Source organism: Equus przewalskii, chromosome 26 (genome assembly GCF_037783145.1).
Source record: "Equus przewalskii isolate Varuska chromosome 26, EquPr2, whole genome shotgun sequence".
Taxonomy (NCBI): Eukaryota; Metazoa; Chordata; class Mammalia; order Perissodactyla; family Equidae; genus Equus; species Equus przewalskii.
The window spans coordinates 33,248,933-33,267,139 of record NC_091856.1 but is presented as its reverse complement, the minus strand read 5'-3'; the positions used below and the strand labels follow the sequence as shown (position 1 = coordinate 33,267,139).

At 52.3% G+C, this 18,207-nt stretch overlaps 1 protein-coding gene across 6 annotated transcripts in view; it reads right to left on the bottom strand.

The window, feature by feature from the left end:
* Positions 1–12,402: 12,402 nt before the first annotated feature.
* FUBP3 (far upstream element binding protein 3) overlaps positions 12,403–18,207 on the bottom strand; it is a 50,987-nt gene continuing 45,182 nt past the window's right edge. For 4 of the 6 annotated variants that reach the window (XM_008541303.2, XM_008541304.2, XM_070596297.1 and 1 more), the window contains 3 exons: positions 15,865–15,936; positions 14,656–14,783; positions 12,403–13,741 (listed from right to left, as the gene is read on the bottom strand). In XM_008541303.2, coding sequence (XP_008539525.1) covers positions 13,733–13,741; positions 14,656–14,783; positions 15,865–15,936 — 209 coding nt within the window. In that variant the 3' untranslated portion in view covers positions 12,403–13,732. The remainder of the gene's footprint in view (positions 13,742–14,655; positions 14,784–15,864; positions 15,937–18,207) is intronic. The other 2 variants (XM_008541305.2, XM_070596295.1) reach the window with 1 other exon arrangement.

The window sequence follows — 18,207 nt, the reverse complement described above, 5'->3', positions numbered from 1 at the left end:
TGTGGTCCATGTCTTACAATGGTAATTGGAGTGAAAAAAAAAAACCAATAATAGTAATAATATAACTTAGATTTGCTAGGCACTCACTAAGTACCAGTACTTTTAAGCACCTCACATGGATTTTCTCAATCCATCCTCACCCCAACACACTGAGGTAGCTGCTATCATTATCCCCATCTCCAAGAAGAGTAACTGAGCCACAGAGAAGTTAAGTGTCTCAGTCAGGAACACTTTTGGCCCCCAAGCAACAGTGGAGCTGACCTTGATGGCTGCTGTGACAAGGGGTTTATTTTTTCACATAACAGACCGCAGAGATAGGTGGGTATCTGTGGGCCTTGGCTCAGCAGCTCAAAGATGAGAGGCCTGAGGGTCCCTCTGTTCTCATGGTCACAAAATGGCTGCTGTAGCCCTGCCATCACAGGCAGGCAAAAGGGGCAGTTTCATTGATGCACCCACGGTCACACATAATGAGCAAAGAGCAGAGCTGAGACTCAAACCCAGACAACTTGAGTCCAGGGCTGGGCCATAATTCCTGTCTTGTGCAGCCTCCTGGCTGAGCTGCTGAGGCCAGAGGAACTGTGATTCCGGAACCTGTGTGCTGTCTGCTAATCCCAAGAGGCTGTTCCAGTGGGCAGGGCAGCGGCTTTCATTGGCTGCGGAGGAACGAGGCACGAGGCTTGCGGAGATGACCTCCGTGGGCCCTTCTGACCTGTCCAGCAGCCAGTGATTGGACTGGGAGCTTCTTGAGGGCAGGGGCCTTGCCTGAATCCTCTTTGTACTCTGGGGCCAGCTCTGGGGCCTGGCACCCAGTGGGTGCTCAGTCAGTGAATGAATGATGGGGAGGGTGGAGGCAGGGCGTGAACAGGCTCCAGAAAGACGACGAGACCTCTGGACCTGCCTGCTTTCTCTGGGGGGCCTGAGGAAGCCTCTGTGTCCAACACAGTGGCATTCAGGGACCTCCAGCCCCTATCGAGCTGGCACAGCCAACAGGCCAGGGCAGCCCAGATCCTTTGAACCCCAGGCCCCAGTCGGGATGTGGGAAGAGATGCTGAGGCCCAGCTACAAATGCTCCGACCTGAGAGGACACGAGCAAGTGGGATGATGTGCCCTTAGCCCTGAAAGCCAGAACCAGAGCGACCTTGTGCAGGGGGTTGGGTGCACTCAAGGCCCTTCTTTCCCTCCTACGGGCCCCAGCCAGGGTCTTGGATTCCCTGGGCCTTCCTGCTTCCAGCCTGTATCCCGTCCACACTGCGAGGTGCCTCTCCCGCAGCACCTCTGTCATCATTGCTGCCCTGGTTCCACAACCGTCAACAGCACGGAGGACAAACGGTGACGGCGCCGGCTCTCTGACAGCTCCTTTTGGCTCCCAAGCCGAGCACTGGGTCACTCACGTGTGTGGATGACTATCCACAACTCGCCACAAGTCTGCAGGATATGCCCTCGCATTCCCCCATTCTGCAGTGGAGGAAACTGAGGCTCAGCAAGGACAGTGAATGCCCTCGAAGCCTGTGCCCTTCTCCTCTCTCTGCCCCCTGGGCGCTCTATAGCCAGAGAATAAAACCCCAGGGGCTGCGTCTTCATATCAATGTGCCCCTGTGCAAGCCCATGCTCTAGACGGCTGAGGTGTCAGAAAATGGGTGTTAAACTGGGCTGAAGGGAGATTTTTAATCTTAGACTCATTTACCTACTCTCACCTTTACTTACTCCCACCTCTCCCCCCCTTCTGTCTGGGGGCAGCTTTTGGGCAATCCGGGAAGACAGCCTCGTCTGAAGACCAGCTAAATCAGTCGTAGTTACAATGCAGGGGAGATTTGCTGCTCCCACTGCTGAATAAGTCCCCAGTCATATGTATTCTGGAGGCTTCTGGACGCTCCGGACTCAGCTCATCCTTTGTTTATTTTAATTATACAAACATTTAATGCACACCCTCAACGTGCCAGGCTGAATCTGGAGCGTAGGGGCATCCATCCAGCAAGGGCAAGTTGTGCCCTGCAGCATCAGCCCAGCCCTGGCAGCTTCCGGTCCCGGAGACTTTAGCGAGAGGTGACTTAGTTCAACCAGCATCTACTGAGAACTTGCACTGTGTCAGCCCTGTCGCAGCATGGAGACACCCAAGAGGACCCAGCTTGCTTCTGTCCTCGGGATACTGACGTTTTCTCAGCAAGCCAGGCACATCCACAGTGCCCAGACTGCGTTGCGGGATGTTAGCTACAGTCTTGGAATTCGTCTCCGTGGAATTTCCAGGAGAAAAGCCCTTGTTCTCCAGCGGCTCGGAATGTCCTCTTGTTCCCCGCAGCTCTCTGGAAGGGGGTGCTGAGAGCCACTGGGCCACGGTGCCCAGTTCTGTGACCAGATCCATGACCCCCCGCGACGTGGGGACCTCCACTTTCACATCCGCAGATGGGGGCTTCAAATGCATGATGAGCGGGGACGTGCTTTCTTTGGGTGGCGTCTTATGAGGGAATCTAACTTAGGAACCAGGTACAGGACTCCAGTTTCAGCTCTAACCCACGAACAGCTTGGAAGTCGTCCCTCTTGTCCTTGCAGGAAAAAGCTGGACAAACTGAGAAGCCACAATTTTTCTCGGACCCGCCAGAGAACTGAGGTTGCAGAGCAAGCTGCCACCCGGCAGTCTGGAGAGACAGCGGGATCTGGGGGATCGCGGCCGAGATCTGATCACCCGGAGCAGAATTGCTGGGGCCACAAACTGGTAGGAAGATTTAAATGGTGATTTTGATGGGTTACTGGAGGCTGAGTGTGGACTGGCATCAGAGTGAGACACTCCTGGGGTCCCTAATCTTGGGGGGCTCATGCTTTCATGGGTTTCACCTCTGGGAACCCCACCAGGTGCTCTAGCTCTGAGAGGACACCCTAGTGGCCCCGGCGGGGGGAGGGGGAGAGTAGCTCTGGTGGAACGCACCAGGGCCTGATGCCAGCTGGGGAAGGGAACCCCTCTCCCTGCAGCCCCCTCCAGCCTGCCTGTCTCACCCAAGGGGCAAAAAGAAGCCCAAATAGATGACGGAGGCCAGGGCTTCCAGGAATTCGCTTGGAGTTGCTGCAGCCATAGGAGGGACGAGGTGGCCGGGGGAAAGCTCTCTCAGTGGAGAAACAGCCCGAGACACGGGCCTGCTGGAAGACTGACATTCCCTGGAAGATTAGAGAACGCTCCCCGTCTCCCGCACCTCACCAGCGCGCCAGCGCGGCTCCAGTACGCTGACGGAGGATCACAGCTGAGAGAGGAGGAATATGCAGGGAAGCCCAAAGCCGAAGGGGCAGGCAAATAAAGACCCTAAGAGAATTTGAAGCCTCCTGCAGCCACAGCTACAGCAAACATCACACACAGCCTAAACCCTACACAGACTGACATACACCCTCACACTACAAGCCAGTTTCCTCAGTTCCTATTATCTGATACAACGTGTTTGGCTTTCAACAAAAAATTATGAGGCATGCCAAAAGGCAAGGAAAACACAATCCGATGAGAGAAAGCAATGATCAGAACCAGACTCAGATATGACACCAACGCTGGAATTATCTGACAGGGAATTTAAAATCACTATGATTAATAATGTAAAGGGCTCTAATAGAAAAAGTGGGCAACACACAAGAACAGACTAATATAAGCGGAGAGACGGAAACTCTAAGAAAGAACCGGAAGGAAATGCTGGAGCTCAAAAACTCTGTAACAGAAACGAACGCCTTTGATGGGCTCATCAGTCAACTGGACACAGCTGAGGAAAGAGTCGGTGAGCTTGAATACAGGTCCATAGAAACTTCCCAAACTGAAGTGCAAAGAGGAAAAAGAAGGAAAGAAACCACAGGATAGCCAAGAACTGTGGGACAATTTCAAGGGGTGCACCGGATGGATAATTGGGTACCAGAAGGAGAAGGAGAGATGGAGCAGAGGAAACTGAAGGAATAATGGCTGAGAACTTTCAAAAACCAATGACAGGCAGCAAACCTCAAATCCAGGAAGCTCAGGGAACACCAAGCAGGATAGATAAGAATAAAAATTTTTAACATCCCTCAAAATAAGACAAACAAAAAGAAACAGAACAAATAATAACAAGAAACAAACAAACAAAAAATTCCACATCTACGTATAACATAGTCAAACTGCAGGGACCCAAAGAAAACAGATCCAGGGGGCCTTCAAATAGCAGTAGATTTCTAGGTCCACATTTACAGTATTTATTTGCTAGATAGACAGTCAATGGCAGCATTGAGGCTGATGACAGATTCAAAACAAGGAGTTCGGGGACGATGGCTTCACATGAGCCTCTGCATCCCAGATATTTCCGAATGAGTGGCACAATGTGAGTGTGATCCTGGTGCAGACAAATAATTGTTGTTAATTTTGTGAATGTTGTTAATGACAACAGTCCTTGAACTGCATTTATCTTAGATACTTTAACAAAACTGACTCAAAGAGAAGGTGTAGGAGGAGCTTTTTTGTTTCAAAGTTGAATTCTTAAGTAACCAGTGCGAGGCATAAAGAAGCCCCTCTCCTGGCTGGCAGGCTCTGTGAGGGGAGAAGTGGCTTTGCCTTGGCCCCCCCAGGGCTGAGCACAGTGCCTGGAATAAGGCTGGCGCTCCAGCAGTGTTCGTTGTGGGTGTTAACTGCACAGTGACCGCTGGCCACAACGACGTGATCTGCTTGCTGGACACTTGACTGGCATCTAGTTGAGCATGGAACTCAGTAAGGAACTGAATAGTAAACTTTTGGGTACAATTTTCCTGGAGCAGATGCCTTGCAGGCCTGACTTCAAAGACTAGTCCAGAGTCAGAAGGTTCTTCACTAGGATTGTGAACAGCGATGGCAACCCAGACAGAAATGAGTTAAGCTGGTAGCACAAGTTGACGTGTTGCAGGTCTTCAGTGGGATAAATTATGGTATAAATTATAGACCAATTGTTCTCATGAATATATATGCCAAAATCCTAAACAAAAATATTAGCAAATCAATCCAATGATATTTGAGGAGAGAGAAGTCATTACTACCAAGTGAAGTTTATTCCAAGAATGCAAGGCTGGTTTAACATTTGAAAATCAATGTAATTCACTATATTAAAATTTAAAAGGAGATAAGTCATGTGATGATCTCTATAGATGCAGAAAAAGCAGCTGAAAACTCCCACACCCATTCATGATAAAACTTTTCTCAAATTAGATACAGAAGGGAACTTCCTTATCAGATAAAAGGTAGGCACGACAAATGTACAACAAACATAATTAATGGTGAATTCCTTTTTTTTTTTAGATTGGCACCTGAGCTAACATCTGTTGCCAATCTTTTTCTTTTCTTCTTCTTCTCCCCAAAGCCCCCCAGTACACAGTTGTAGGTTCTTCTGCTTGTGGCATGTGGGATGCCGCCTCAGCATGGCTTGATGAGTGGTGTCATGTCTGAGCCCAGGATCTGAACTGGCTAAACCCCGGCTGCTGAAGCGGAGGGCACAAACTTCACTGCTTGGCCACGGGCCTGGCCCCTAATTAATGGTGAATTCTTGAAAGTGTTCCCTCTGAGACCTCCAACGAGACCAGCCAGGATGCCCACTCTCACTCCTTTCAGTCGACAATGTAGTGGCAGTCGTTGGCCAGGGCAGAAAAGCAATAAAATGAAACAAATGCCATAGGATTGGAAAGGGAAAAATGACACCATTGTAGCTCATAAATGACGTGATTCTGAACACAGAAAATCCAAATGAATCTACAGGTGACTAGAACTAATAAGAACTTAAGTAAGGCCATTGGAATCAAGGTCAATACATAAAAATAAATTATATTTCTACAACCAGCAACAAAAAAATGAAATTTAAAAAAATACTATTCTTCAATAACAGCAGAACATCAAAAACCCAGGAATAAATGGAAAGAAAGATGTGCAAGACCTCTATACTGAAAATGACTAAAATTATAGAGAGAAATCAAAGAACCAAACCAAAGGAGGGACGTACCATGTTCATGGATGGCAAGACTCAATAGCGTCAGGCTGTTGATTCTTCCCAAATTGACCCATAGATTCAATGCAATCCCAACCAAAATCCTAACAGATTGAAAAACATTTCTGGGGCCGGCCCTGTGGCCGAGTGGTTAAGTTCGCGCTCCACTGCAGCGGCTCAGGGTTTCACTGGTTCGGATCCCAGGCGTGGACGTGGCATCGCTCGTCAGGCCATGCTGAGGCGGCGTCCCACGTGCCACAGCTAGCGGGACCCACAACTAAAATATACAACCATGCGCTGGGGGGCTTTGGGGAGAAGAAGAAGAAGAGAAAAAAGAATACTATGTTAAAAAAAAAATAAAAACATCTCTCTGGGGAGTAGGGAATTGATAAATTGATTCTCACATCTATATGGAAATGCAAAGGGATGAGAACAGCCAAAGAAATCCTGAAGGACAATGAAGCCGAAGGACTTCCTGTAGAGGTACAGTAATTAAGACGACAGACAAGCAGGCTGAAAAAGTGGAAATGCAGCATATAACATACTTGAGGGCATGGTGTTTTTTAAAAAAATTATAATTAAAAGTGTGAGGGCAGGGGCCGGCCCAGTGGTGCAGTGGTTAAGGTCGCACCTTCTCCTTCGGTGGCTGGCCTGGGGTTTACCGGTTCCGATCCCGGGTGTGGACGTGGCACCACTTGTCAAGCCATGCTGTGGTAGGCGTCCCACATATAAAGTAGAGGAAGATGGGCACGGATGTTAGTTCAGGGCCAGTCTTCCTCAGCAAAAAAAGAGGAGGATTGGCAGCAGATGTTAGCTCAGGGCTAATTTTCTCAAAAAAAAAAAAAAAAAAAAAAAAGGTGAGGCCAGCCCAGTGGCGTAGTAGTTAAGTGCACACGCTCTGCTTTGGTGGCCCAGGATTCACTAGCTCAGATCCCAGGTGCAGACCTACACACCACTCATCAGGCCATGCTGTGGTGGCATCCCACATGCGAAATAGAGGAAGACTGGCGCAGTTGTTAACTCAGTGATGAGCTTCCTCAAGCAAAAAAAGGAAGATTGGCAACAGATGTTAGCTCAGGGCCAATCTTTCTCACCACACCCCCCCCGAAAAAGATCTTAAAACAACATATAGAGAAAACTGCATGTATTTCCTTGAAACGAAATGGGCCCAAGAAAAATTTCGATTAAGGTCATTTAAAAATAGCTACACAGAGGGGCCAGCCCAGTGGCATAGCGGTTAAGTTTGCACGCTCTGCTTAGGCAGCCCGGAGTCAGTTCGGATCCCGGGTGCGGACATGGCACAGCTTGTCAAGCCATGCCGTGGTAGGTGTCCCACATATAAAGTAGAGGGAGATGGGCACGGATGTTAGCTGAGGGCCAGTCTTCCTCAGCAAAAACAGGAGGACTGGCAGCAGATGTTAGCTCAGGAATAATCTTCCCCCTCACGAAAAAAAAAAAAGCTATATAGGGGCCGGCCTAGTGGCATAATGGTTAAGTGCACACACTCTGCTTTGGCTGCCCAGGGTTCATGGGTTTGGGTCCCAGGTGCAGACCTACACTCCACTCATTAAGCCATGCTGTGGCGGCATCCTACTTACAAAAAATAGAGGAAGATTGGCACAGATGTTAGCTCAGGGACAATCTTCCTGGCAAAAAAAAAAGAAGAGTAAATATATTTAATATATCTTACTGAAATTTGAATCAAACAACTGTGGAACCCTTGACCCCAGCCTAACACAATTTGGAAACCAATTCCCAAGGAAGGGAAACTGAGATGAAGAGATGTGACCTGTTCACGGCACAGAGGAAGTCACCGTCCACGTAGGGAACAAAAGCCAGGCCTCTGATGCCCCAGGTGACCGTTCTCTCCCTTGGACTGAAGAGGCAGGATTGGGAAGAACCTTCTGACATATAGCCTCAGACAGGTGACCTAGGGGCATGACATCAACCCTGGGAACAAAACCATTATCCCCGTCCCATCACTGCCCAACCTTGATTGTCATCCTTCCCTTAAAGACAGAGCTGAAGCTGAGAGCACCCAACCGCACCCCAGTGAGAGGGAGGTGTGGATTTCCGGGGCTTGGTGTGAACTCGGCAGAGTGGCTGCAGTGAGTGACAGCTGGGACAGTTGGGGGTCCTGGTCCGTACTCGGGGGCCACGGCACCTGCTTCCCAGCAAAGTCAGGATTAGAGAAGCTGATGCAAGAGGGAGAGACCCTAAGGATCACAGACCCCTTTTCCATGTGCTTGCACTAGGCTCTCCTTCATGGTCATCTGGTGGGGCAGACTTCAGTAGCCTCCATCCACCCCCTGGCTGGCCAGGCTCACCCCTACACCTGTGTGCGGGCGGGGGCCCTGGCTTCTCCCGGAGTTGCCTCACCTGCCCCTAGGAGGCTGCTCTTTCCTAACGACTTAGGTGCCATGACTCCAGGGGACCAACGAGCTGGACCTGGGCTCACGGTTTCCTGGGGAGGTCAGCAGAGCCCAGGAGAAGAGAGGGGGTCAGTGCCGAGGCCGACCTTCTTTTCAAGTCACACTCTGGTGCTCAGAGTGGAGCAGAAAAAGCCACCGAAGCAGTGAGAAGCCCTGGACTCATGACTACTAGGAGCTCATCGTCAGCCAGCTGTCGAGTGCTTTACGTACATGTCCTTGAACCCTCCCTCAGCCCCACGATCAGCTGGGGAGTTCTTACCCCCTTGCTGTGGATGAGGAGACCGAGCTACAGAACATGAAATAACTTGCCTTAGTCACAGTGAGTGGAGGAGTCAGGACTCAAAGCCAAGCTTGAGTGTCCACACGTTTCCACCTTACCCTCCGCTGCCTTGGGTGGGCTGACGTGCTAGGTCCCTCTAGAACGGGGTTTGGGTGTCCCTTTCACGCTCACCTGTTTCTGTCCACAGGAGAAAGGCCAGCAAAGCGGGCAGGTGTGGCAGTCAGCCTGAGGGCTGCGCCTGGCTCTGCCACCTCCATCGCCATGGCATGACTGGTGAGGACCTGTTCAAACCTACTCCTCATCTCTAAAACGGGCCCCAAGAGTAGGGGCCCTCAGAAGAAGGTAAGATATAGCGGACTCTCGTTGTTTGTGGTAGTTCTGTTCTAGAAAGTCACCGCAAACCAAGTTAGAGAATCCTGAACTGTTGCTCCCAGGGGAAATACCTAGCTGGGTTCCTTCGAGCCAGTGGTCACAACATTTTCACCAACCAGTCAGTACATAACCTTGTTCTATGTGTGTTTCTGTTAAAAAAACCCACCTTATTTAATATGTGTTGTCAACTCTTCAACATTTAGCTCGCGGCCAACAGCGCTGTGACTGCGGCCCCAACGAGCTTGTCTGACACCTACTTGTCTATTTTCCCTGTAAGGCGCGTCACGGCCTTCTCATGCTTAGAAACACTAGCCAGCCCGACGCTTAGGGGCCATCTTAAACAGCAAAATCACCAACAGAAAGCACAAAAATGCAAACACCGGGGCAGTAAACAGAGCGTGAGAAGGACACTTGCTCACAGTAGGAGAGCTGAACAAGACGGCTGGGGGCTGGGCGCACGCGAGTCAGCCCACTCAAGATTTTTTGCTGCGAATGATCGCAAAAATGTGCTGAGTATTGTTACTAAGCTTACAGAGAAATCTTAGTGAGTGGGTGAATTTGCAAATACGGAATCGCACTTAATGATCTTCCGACCGTAATACACTTGCAAGGCCTGGCCCATGGTCGACACTCAACGCTAACTTTTAGGGCCACTTACCCATCCTATCAACTACCTCAGTTGGTGACGACCGCGGTATCTCCCCTTCTGGACGGTGAGCTGCCATGGGGTGCTGTGACACTCTCGATAGACACCCTACAGGAGCACAGCAGAGAACTGGAGCCCCTACACGCTTGTGTGAATAAGGACGGGTCACTGAGCCTCTGACTCTGAGCTGTCACCTGTAAAATGGGACCAGGCCTGTCCACCTCCCAGGGTGTGGGGACCCCCATCCAAAGAGATGCCTGGAAAGGGCTGGAGCTCCCTTGCTGGAAGCTACTCAAAGGCCCTGAGGACAAAGGCCGCAGAGAGTCCCACTGTTTCCGCGGTTCATTGATGACTGCTGTCTTCACTTCCCCTTCCACCTCACACAAGACGCAGACCCAGGGCCAGCACCCCCTTTGGAATTCAGTGTCAAGCCACTTTCTGGCCATTAATCTCTAAGAGTCTATCAGGACCATTTGCATTAGCCCATCTTTAAAAACCCCAGCTGGGCCCCAGTGGACCAGAAGTGGAGCTCGACAAACAGTAGCCAGCTCCATGCTGAGGTTCCATGGTGTCCAAACGCCCTCTTGGGCCTGCCACGTGCCACCTGTGTCCGAGCCAACCCTACTGTGGGAGCCCAAAGACATCATGCCGGCCGCCACTTGCAAAGGACACTGGACAGACAGTGCCTACTACCTACAGAGAGGCCGGGGGACTGACGAAGGCATGCGGCCTGGAGAACTTCCCACCCCTAGACCAAGCTCTTGGGTGGGTAGGGAACAGCCCAGCTGGGTCCTTGAATACTGAACCCAGGCGGCTGGCCGAGGCTAAGCCTGTGTGTGGGGTGGAGGGCGGGAGGCAGGGCGAGAGTTCTGAAGACTGGACTGGACACCTGCCCCGTCCCCCACCCCCCGACTGTCCTCTCAGTGATGACCATGCAGCTTTCTTAATGGAATGTGATCGCTGAACTTGGTGCATTTCGAGCACTCTAGCCTTCCAGGACGGCAGACTGCTGAGGAAACCATCTTCCGCGGGCGCCATGTTAATGAGAGGCCCAATTTCATACGCTTGCAAACTTTCCTCCTGCCGCCTGCTGCACTGCACCCCGCCTCCCCCCTCAATAAAAGGTTGCATCAGAGAGAGAGAGAGAGAGAGATTTCCATAATTTATAGTATGGGCATTTCACTGGGGACGAACGCTAATCTGTACTTACCGATACATTTAAGAAAATGCATCCTCCCACAAGCCAGCGCCATTTATGACTCTTGGCACAAACCGCAATGCTCAGTCTTCAATTAAGGGACACCTTAGGGTTCATTATCACACAGTCGCTCCCTGTGAACCATGCCAAATGCTGTTTTGGCACAGAGCTTGGAAGATGAATTAGAAGGAAGTCTGCTCTGTAATGCCCTCTCCCAACTCCCATTACCATCATCAGCACTCATGCCCTCCTCCTGCCCGACCCCCTCCTCCCTTCCAAGGGGCTTTTACTATTCAATTTCTCAATGTCAAACTCGATCCTCTAGAGGTGTAGTTAAAGACGCCACATCTCCTTTTTGTCTTCCGGCCCTCAGCAGGCCTCAGAATGGCTGCAGATGGGCTGTCTCCACACCCCTTTTCGGCCAAAAGGAGCCACAGATGCTCTTTCCCCCTCCTCTTGGAGCTTGGGGGAGAGAAAAGAAAAGGGACCAGAACTGGAAATGCACATGAGCACGGGCCGTGAGGACGGTTCTGAGCAGGATCCTAAGGGTGCCATGTGGCTAAACTCGGAGATGAGGCCCAAGCACGGCCCCAGAGGAGGCAGGGAGCTCCACGTACCAGCGCCAAGGGCTGTGCTCAGAGCCCGCTGCTGCAGTCACCCGGAAGGCGGAGAAGCAAGGAGCGCAAGGCCGAGCTTCACTCCTCGCCTCAGTGTCCCTCTAGCACAGGGCCCACACTCTGTGACAGTGTGTCCCCAAACCACAGGGCCCTCTGTGAATTAAACCTCTGGGTGAGGACACCCCCTTCTGGTTTCCTTAATGAAAACAACAAAACAAAATGAGCCCATTTGCTGGCACTTTCCAGCCCTCCCAGAAACCCAGTGTCCCCCAGCAGGCACGGGGCTGAGAGAGAACAAATGCCACCCACCACAGCCCCAGGCCGGGCCCAGGGACAGGAGGAGTGAGCCACAGCCAGCCGCAGCCAGACACACACACCAGGCAGGGCGGAAGGAAGCGGTAGCCACACGCATCAGGCCGAAAGCAGACGGACCTTAGGTCCCAATTTCTGGGGTGGTCCCGTGTGCCAGTGAGGTGTGTGGGGACACGTGTACAAGCGAGAGGGCAGAGGGGCTGTGGTGACTCAGTCACAGGAAGTGTGTGGCTCCGGCTGCAGAGCTGATGACAGCCTCTGTCTTGTGACTCCCTTAAACGACTCTTCCAGCTCTACTCGTGATGACAGCGCTTCTGTGAGAGGACCGTTACTGACTTCTCGGTGTCACCCACGTCAAGAGATGCTCAGATGTGACAGGTAAGAGGGGCTGGTGGTAACCAAGGCTCTCACATCAAACTGTCAAATTACACAAAGCCGTTAAAATAAAATTAGCTCAACGAAGCAGCTAGAAATCTAGGTTGTGCAGGAACTAAATTGAGTGGACACAGTGCAAGATGACCGGCTGAGGAGCACAGAGACCCTCTCTGTGTCAGGGGCAGCGGGCAGCGGACCAGGGCGGAGCGAGAGAACAGAAAGCAGACAGACTAAAAGGACTGCGCCCACAAGGCATCTTGTGGGAATTTTATTATATAGAGTGTAAAAGGAATTGTCAGTCAAATAAAAAGAACACTTTTTCTTTTAAAACAACATGCATAACATTTTCCAATTGCCTTTTTTAATAGTTAGACATTTCAAGCATTATAAGGAAAATACGAAGAAAAAACCAGAAACTGTAACTTCAGTACATTTCAAACGGAATGTCCCTCAGGTCAATTAAAAATGCAAGAAAAAATAGCTTCAATTCCGTTTTTCTTTCCTTTAAAAATACATGTTATCTGTACAAGATACACTACAGTAAACATTGGAAATCATATTATCCCTTTTATTAAATCAAAATTATTTAATTCATATTGTGGTTAATACTAGATTTATTTATTCATCTAGTTAATTTGACAAATATTAAGAAAATATTTAAAAGAAAAAAGCAAAAAACACCTTGGAATTAAAAAATAGTTACATTTTTATGCGGCTTAATGTTCCACAGTGTTTGTTAAAAGTTATATCGAATTTCTTTTTAATATTAAAAATAACAGTATTTATATTTCTGAGAGAAGAGAGCAAAGTTTTTTGTTTTGTTTTTAAAACAAGCTTGGAGGTCTTAGACACACGCTCGGAAGTGGTAACGGAGACACGAGGAGACGGATGCTAAACGCACAGACACATCTTTATATTACCTTTAGAACTCTAGAAATTATACAAACCCTACAAAACGCCCCCTCCCGACCCCTGGTGGACAGCAATACAATTATATGTCTCAATTCAGAATTCACATAATTAATTACAATACATAATAGTTCAGTTTTTAAAAAATGCAATAAAACCAGACAGCCAAGATACAAGAAATTAGAAGTAAAACATTTAACGAATTTACACATTTAAGAATATTTAAATACTGTTTAAAAATTTTTTAAAAGAATTTGTTACATACCACCTAAGACTTCCAAGCCACTTTCCGTTGCAACAGAAAAAACTGTAAATAAAAAGACACGCAACAAAACAAAACACAACACAACAGAAACACACCGTGTTGAAATGTCACTGCTCTGAGGCACATTCTGGTGCCTGAATTTGCAGGTATTGCTCCAAAAAGAATCCCAGAGCTCACACATTTGAAATAACAAACAAAAATAATGAAACAAAAAATTATCAGAAAGTTTTAGTAACTAATTTTCCCGATTTTTAGAAAAATTCTGTTAATCTAAATATAGTGTTTCACAGAAAACAAAGGTTCTTCATGAAAAGGTTTGCACATCTAAAAACCTCTGTTACAATAGGTTTGCTCACGATGATCTCAGGGAGAGCGCAGGCCAGCGTCCTACTGCTCCTGTGGAGGAGGGAACAGAGGTTAGTCTGTGACGGCAACTCCTCAACCCGCCCTGTGTCTCGGCGACAGCGCCGAGGAGGTGACAGGTCACCCTCTCCCCTCGGCTTGCCCGCAGGCGCTGACAGACAAACGGGCCGATGTCTTGGCACCCTCCCCGCCTCGAGTCGTGGGATCTGGCCCAGACAAAACCCCCCTGAACAGGAGGCCCTGGCGCCTCTTTCCGCAGGGCCCTGGGCGGGGAGGTGGGAGTGAGCTGGAGACCCGTCTCCTCGGTCATCCCAGCCCCGCCGCCTGTGAGCCCAGGCCCAGAAGGCACACCTGGCTGTGAGATGACCAACCAGCTTTGCGTTCAGGGTCCGCAGAGACCTGACCAGCACCAGGCCACCTGAGACACGCAGCTGGAATGCGCCTTGCGCGAGCAGTTGGTCCTCCGCCCACATGAAGCCGAACCTGTCTCTGGCCTCTGACCAGACAGCCTCCAGGGTCCTGGGCAGGATGAGGACCTGGCGCCATGCCCTGCCTGGCCTTCAGGTGAGGACCCGTCCTCTTTGCGCTGCCCCTCACTGCACACTGGGGCCAGGGTGACAGCCTGGTCACACGACCCTTTTCAGAAGCAGAGAGGCATGACTGCCACAGGCCCTACTCGCAGTGCCAACCTTGCCCAGAATCATCTAAGCTTGGCAGTCTCACTTACAGTTGGGGAAACTGAGGCCCAGACAGAGAAGGTGTGTGCTGCTCAGCACCATGGTCTGGGCCTGGCTCTGAGGGCAGATCAGGCACTTCCCACTCCGACCAGCTCCTCTCCCACTCGGCCCGAACTCGGGGGCGGGCGAGGAGGGGCCAGGCCGGAGGCTGGGAGCGGAGCGTCAGGGCTGGTTTGGGAAGTGTCCGCGGGGCGGCGACTGGCTACAGACCTGGCTGTGGGCCTGAGCTTGCCCTAACGTCTGCCCGTAGAAAGCGACCTGCTGTCTGTAATATTCCGCCCAGGCCATCGTGTAGTCCGGTGGAGAGCTGGCCTGAGGAGCAGCACTGGCGGCGTGACCTGATTGACAGAGGAAAACACAGGGGTCATCAGGAGCAGGGACACACTCAGGGGAGGTGAAGAACACCGTCAGCCGTGAGGGGTGCCTTCCCCAGACTCGGGGCATCTGAACGCGCCCGGTGCTCTGTCCCTCTGGACACGGGGCGGCCACCGCGCGCCATGGCAGTGTGGCTAGCCCTGTGTCTGCTCTCTGCAGGATCACGCGCACCTGTCTGCCTGCCTGCTCAGCTTCCGGCACCCAAGAGAGAGGGGAGGGACAGGCGGAAGGGAGTGTGGGCCTGGGTGCGTGTCCGGTCTAGAGAGGACTGGCCATCGGGACTCTCACCAGGTGCTCAAGGTGACGATGACCTCCCTGACCCCGGCCCCCGGAATGGCCCTCGACCAGTGAGGAGGCCAAACCCCAGGGCGAACGTTTCCTTCACAGCCTTTGACCTGAGCTCCTCAACCAGCAAGCTGCAGCCCCGGCCTCCAGCGCGGGAGCGCACGCTCCACCAGCACCGAGTCTGGGGTCCGTGAGCTGGGACATACAGGGAGGGCTAGCGCTAATTTTAAATAATTCACTTGGGGTTTTTTTGGATGTTGTTACTAGGTTTTTTCCTTCTCCTTCTAAAAAAGCTGGTTTAGTTTCTGGCACAGTTAAGACCAAGAGCTTAATTAATAAACACCTCAGCACCCTCTCCAACTTCAGGCTCCAGCCTGGAGCTTCAACTCTGCTCCCTTCCCCGCCCTGAAACGGCCGGGAGAGCCGTGCAGCAGCAGACAGGGAGGAAACGGGCTGCCCCGCTGGTCTGAGCCCTGGCCAAGCAGATCTAAAGGGGACGGCCAGGGCCGGAAAGCTGTCTCGTCTCGGTGCCACACCCACCTCCAGACCCTCTGGAGCCCAGAGGGGGAGAACAGTGACAGGGGACGGCCAAGACTGCACGCCATCTCTGACAGACACACAGCGGACAGAGGGACATGAAAGCAGGCATCCAGATCAAGGCACAAAGTGAAAGCGGCAGAGAATACAGAGGTAACAGGGAACACGGGCAATTCCGTCTGTGGGCCTGGGGCTCTGAGACTGGGCCCGCGTGGCACTCACTCTGCTTTTTGTAATAGTCTTCCCAGGCCTTGCTGTAGTCGGGCTGGCTGCTCTGCGGCTGGCTCTGCTGGCCTGTGCGAAGAACACAAAGGCAGTCAGGCCTTCGGGCGTCCTCCGAGCCTCAGCCCCCAGCCCGGCGACTCCAGGCTCTGCTCTCTGCACTCACTCCTTGGCCCCTGGGCCACACACAGCACTCCATGGCCCGCTCCAGGCCCTGTGGCCCAGGAAGAAGGTGGCAGCAGGCTGGCCGCCAGAGGACATGTGTCAAGATCCCAGAGGGGCTCCACCCAGGCCACCGTGGAAAGGGGGCACCTAAGATCCCAGGAGGCCGGGGCTGGGCAGACTGCCGGCCCTCAAGGGGCAGCAACTCTTGGGAATAGCCTGGACCCCCTTCAGATGGGGACTCGAACGAGCTGCGGGTACGCAGAGCCCCAAGGGGCGAGGGCCTCTGCCTGAGGCTCCCTGGACTGGCCTTCGAACAGGACTAAGAGCCTGAATGGAGCTGGCCACAGTCTTCAGCTGGCCCCTGTTCACAGGCCGCTGGCTTTACCTCTGGACAAGCTGAAGTGTAGGAAAGAAACAGGGAGATTGCCCAGAGCCTGTGCTCCAGACGACGACAGAAAGACGAGGTGCACACAGCAGAGGGGCTGACGACTACAACACACACCTGATCCCAAGCAAGCCTCATGCCTTTCTGGGGCAGGAGCCGAGGGGGAGAGGATGGGTGTAGGCTTGTTCCCGCCCCTCTCCTGTGCCTGACTTGGGGTGCGTTCTCTCGGTGGCATCGGCAGTAAAGATGTGGGTGGGGGCTGCAGAGGAGCAGCCTGCCCAGGGCATAAAGAGGGTCAGAAGACCAGCATAGCAACACGTCGGGAGCTCGCCCTCTGCCAAGGTCATTTCCCTGTCTTTCTGGGCTGGAATCAGCCTGCAGCAGGCAGGATGCACATGCCAGCAAAGCTTTCACGGCAGTGTCCCCACTAGTGAACTACTGAGGGCTGAGGAGGGGCGTGGGGACGAGGACAGTCTGTGTGGGGCTGAAGAAGGAAATGAGGCGGGGCGGGGTACAAAAGGGGAGAAGACCCCCTCCTCCTCCCACACTGGGGCAGGAAGGGATTCAGACCAGGATGCTGAAGACAGGACGACCTGGTGTGGGGAGGCCAGGAGCGAGGAAGGCGGCAGCAGGAGCTCTCCCCTCACATAGGGGGGCATGGGCATGTAGGCGTTCCCCAAACAAAACTTCACCAACCAAAACCAACTCTCGAGTCCCAGTCCCCGAGTCAACGGGCAAAGCTCGACGGCACAGAGAAGCTGGAGACAGCCGCAGAACCGAGGTGGCTGCTGCTGGGCGCTCTGCTCACCCGTAGGCCTCCACCAACCCTCCTGGCCTCCTGGGCCGGCGGGCAGCAGCGCCAGGCCCCTGCAGAACCACGCCCCCAGGGAGAAGGACGTGTCCCCTGTGCCCTCGGGGTAAAGACACGCACTCGCTGCAGTCCATGGCTTCACTCAGGCCCTCCGTCCTGGACAACAGGCAGAGGTGTCTCGAGCTGGGTCACCTCGCATCCTGGGGCACCCTCTGATTGGAACAGGAAAAACGCAACCTGACCAGGCTTAGAACAAAGTGGGTACAGTGCCATGGGACCGGGAGGATCCAGGTGGCGGGCAGGTGTTCATGTGGAGGTCTTTAAAACATTCTGCATGTTTAAGATGTTCCATAAGAAAATACTGGGGAAGAAAAGGAGAATACAGCACAGGGCGATTTCAGAGCTCGCAAGTACTCTGGGAATCAAATCGCAACCCTTCATTTCAGAGAGGACAAAACGGACCCCAGAGAAGGGGGGACGTGCCAAAGGCCGCAGGGCACCGGCCTTGGCTCCTCTGGGTACAGCTGCGAAGGTGACCAGGTGTCCTGTCCCTCGGCAGGGTTTCACAGCCAGCACTCTGCCCCTGGGGCCGGGGAGGAGCCCAGACGCAGGCTCAGCAACCTGTGAGCAAAGCTGCAAGCCTGGTGTGCAGCCCGCCATGCTGGGAGGACAACCTGCAGACATGAAGAACTTTCCACACACCACAGGCTGGCTCTTCAGAGGGCCCGGGTGAGCCAAGGGAAGGGCGTGGCTTTATTTTGAAGGCTGTGCAAGACGCGCTCTACCAGCAGGAAAACTCAAGAAGGACTCCCGAGGCCAGCGTGGGGGCCAGAGTCGGGCATGGGTCTGATTCCACAAGGACTTTGCCCTTTACAGTCAGTTTTCTTGGAGAGGCACCGCTCAGCAGAGCTAACTCTCTAACTGGGCATGTTCTGAAAAGTCCAGGAGATCAAAAGAGCCCCTTTCTAAGCCGGCGCTGGAG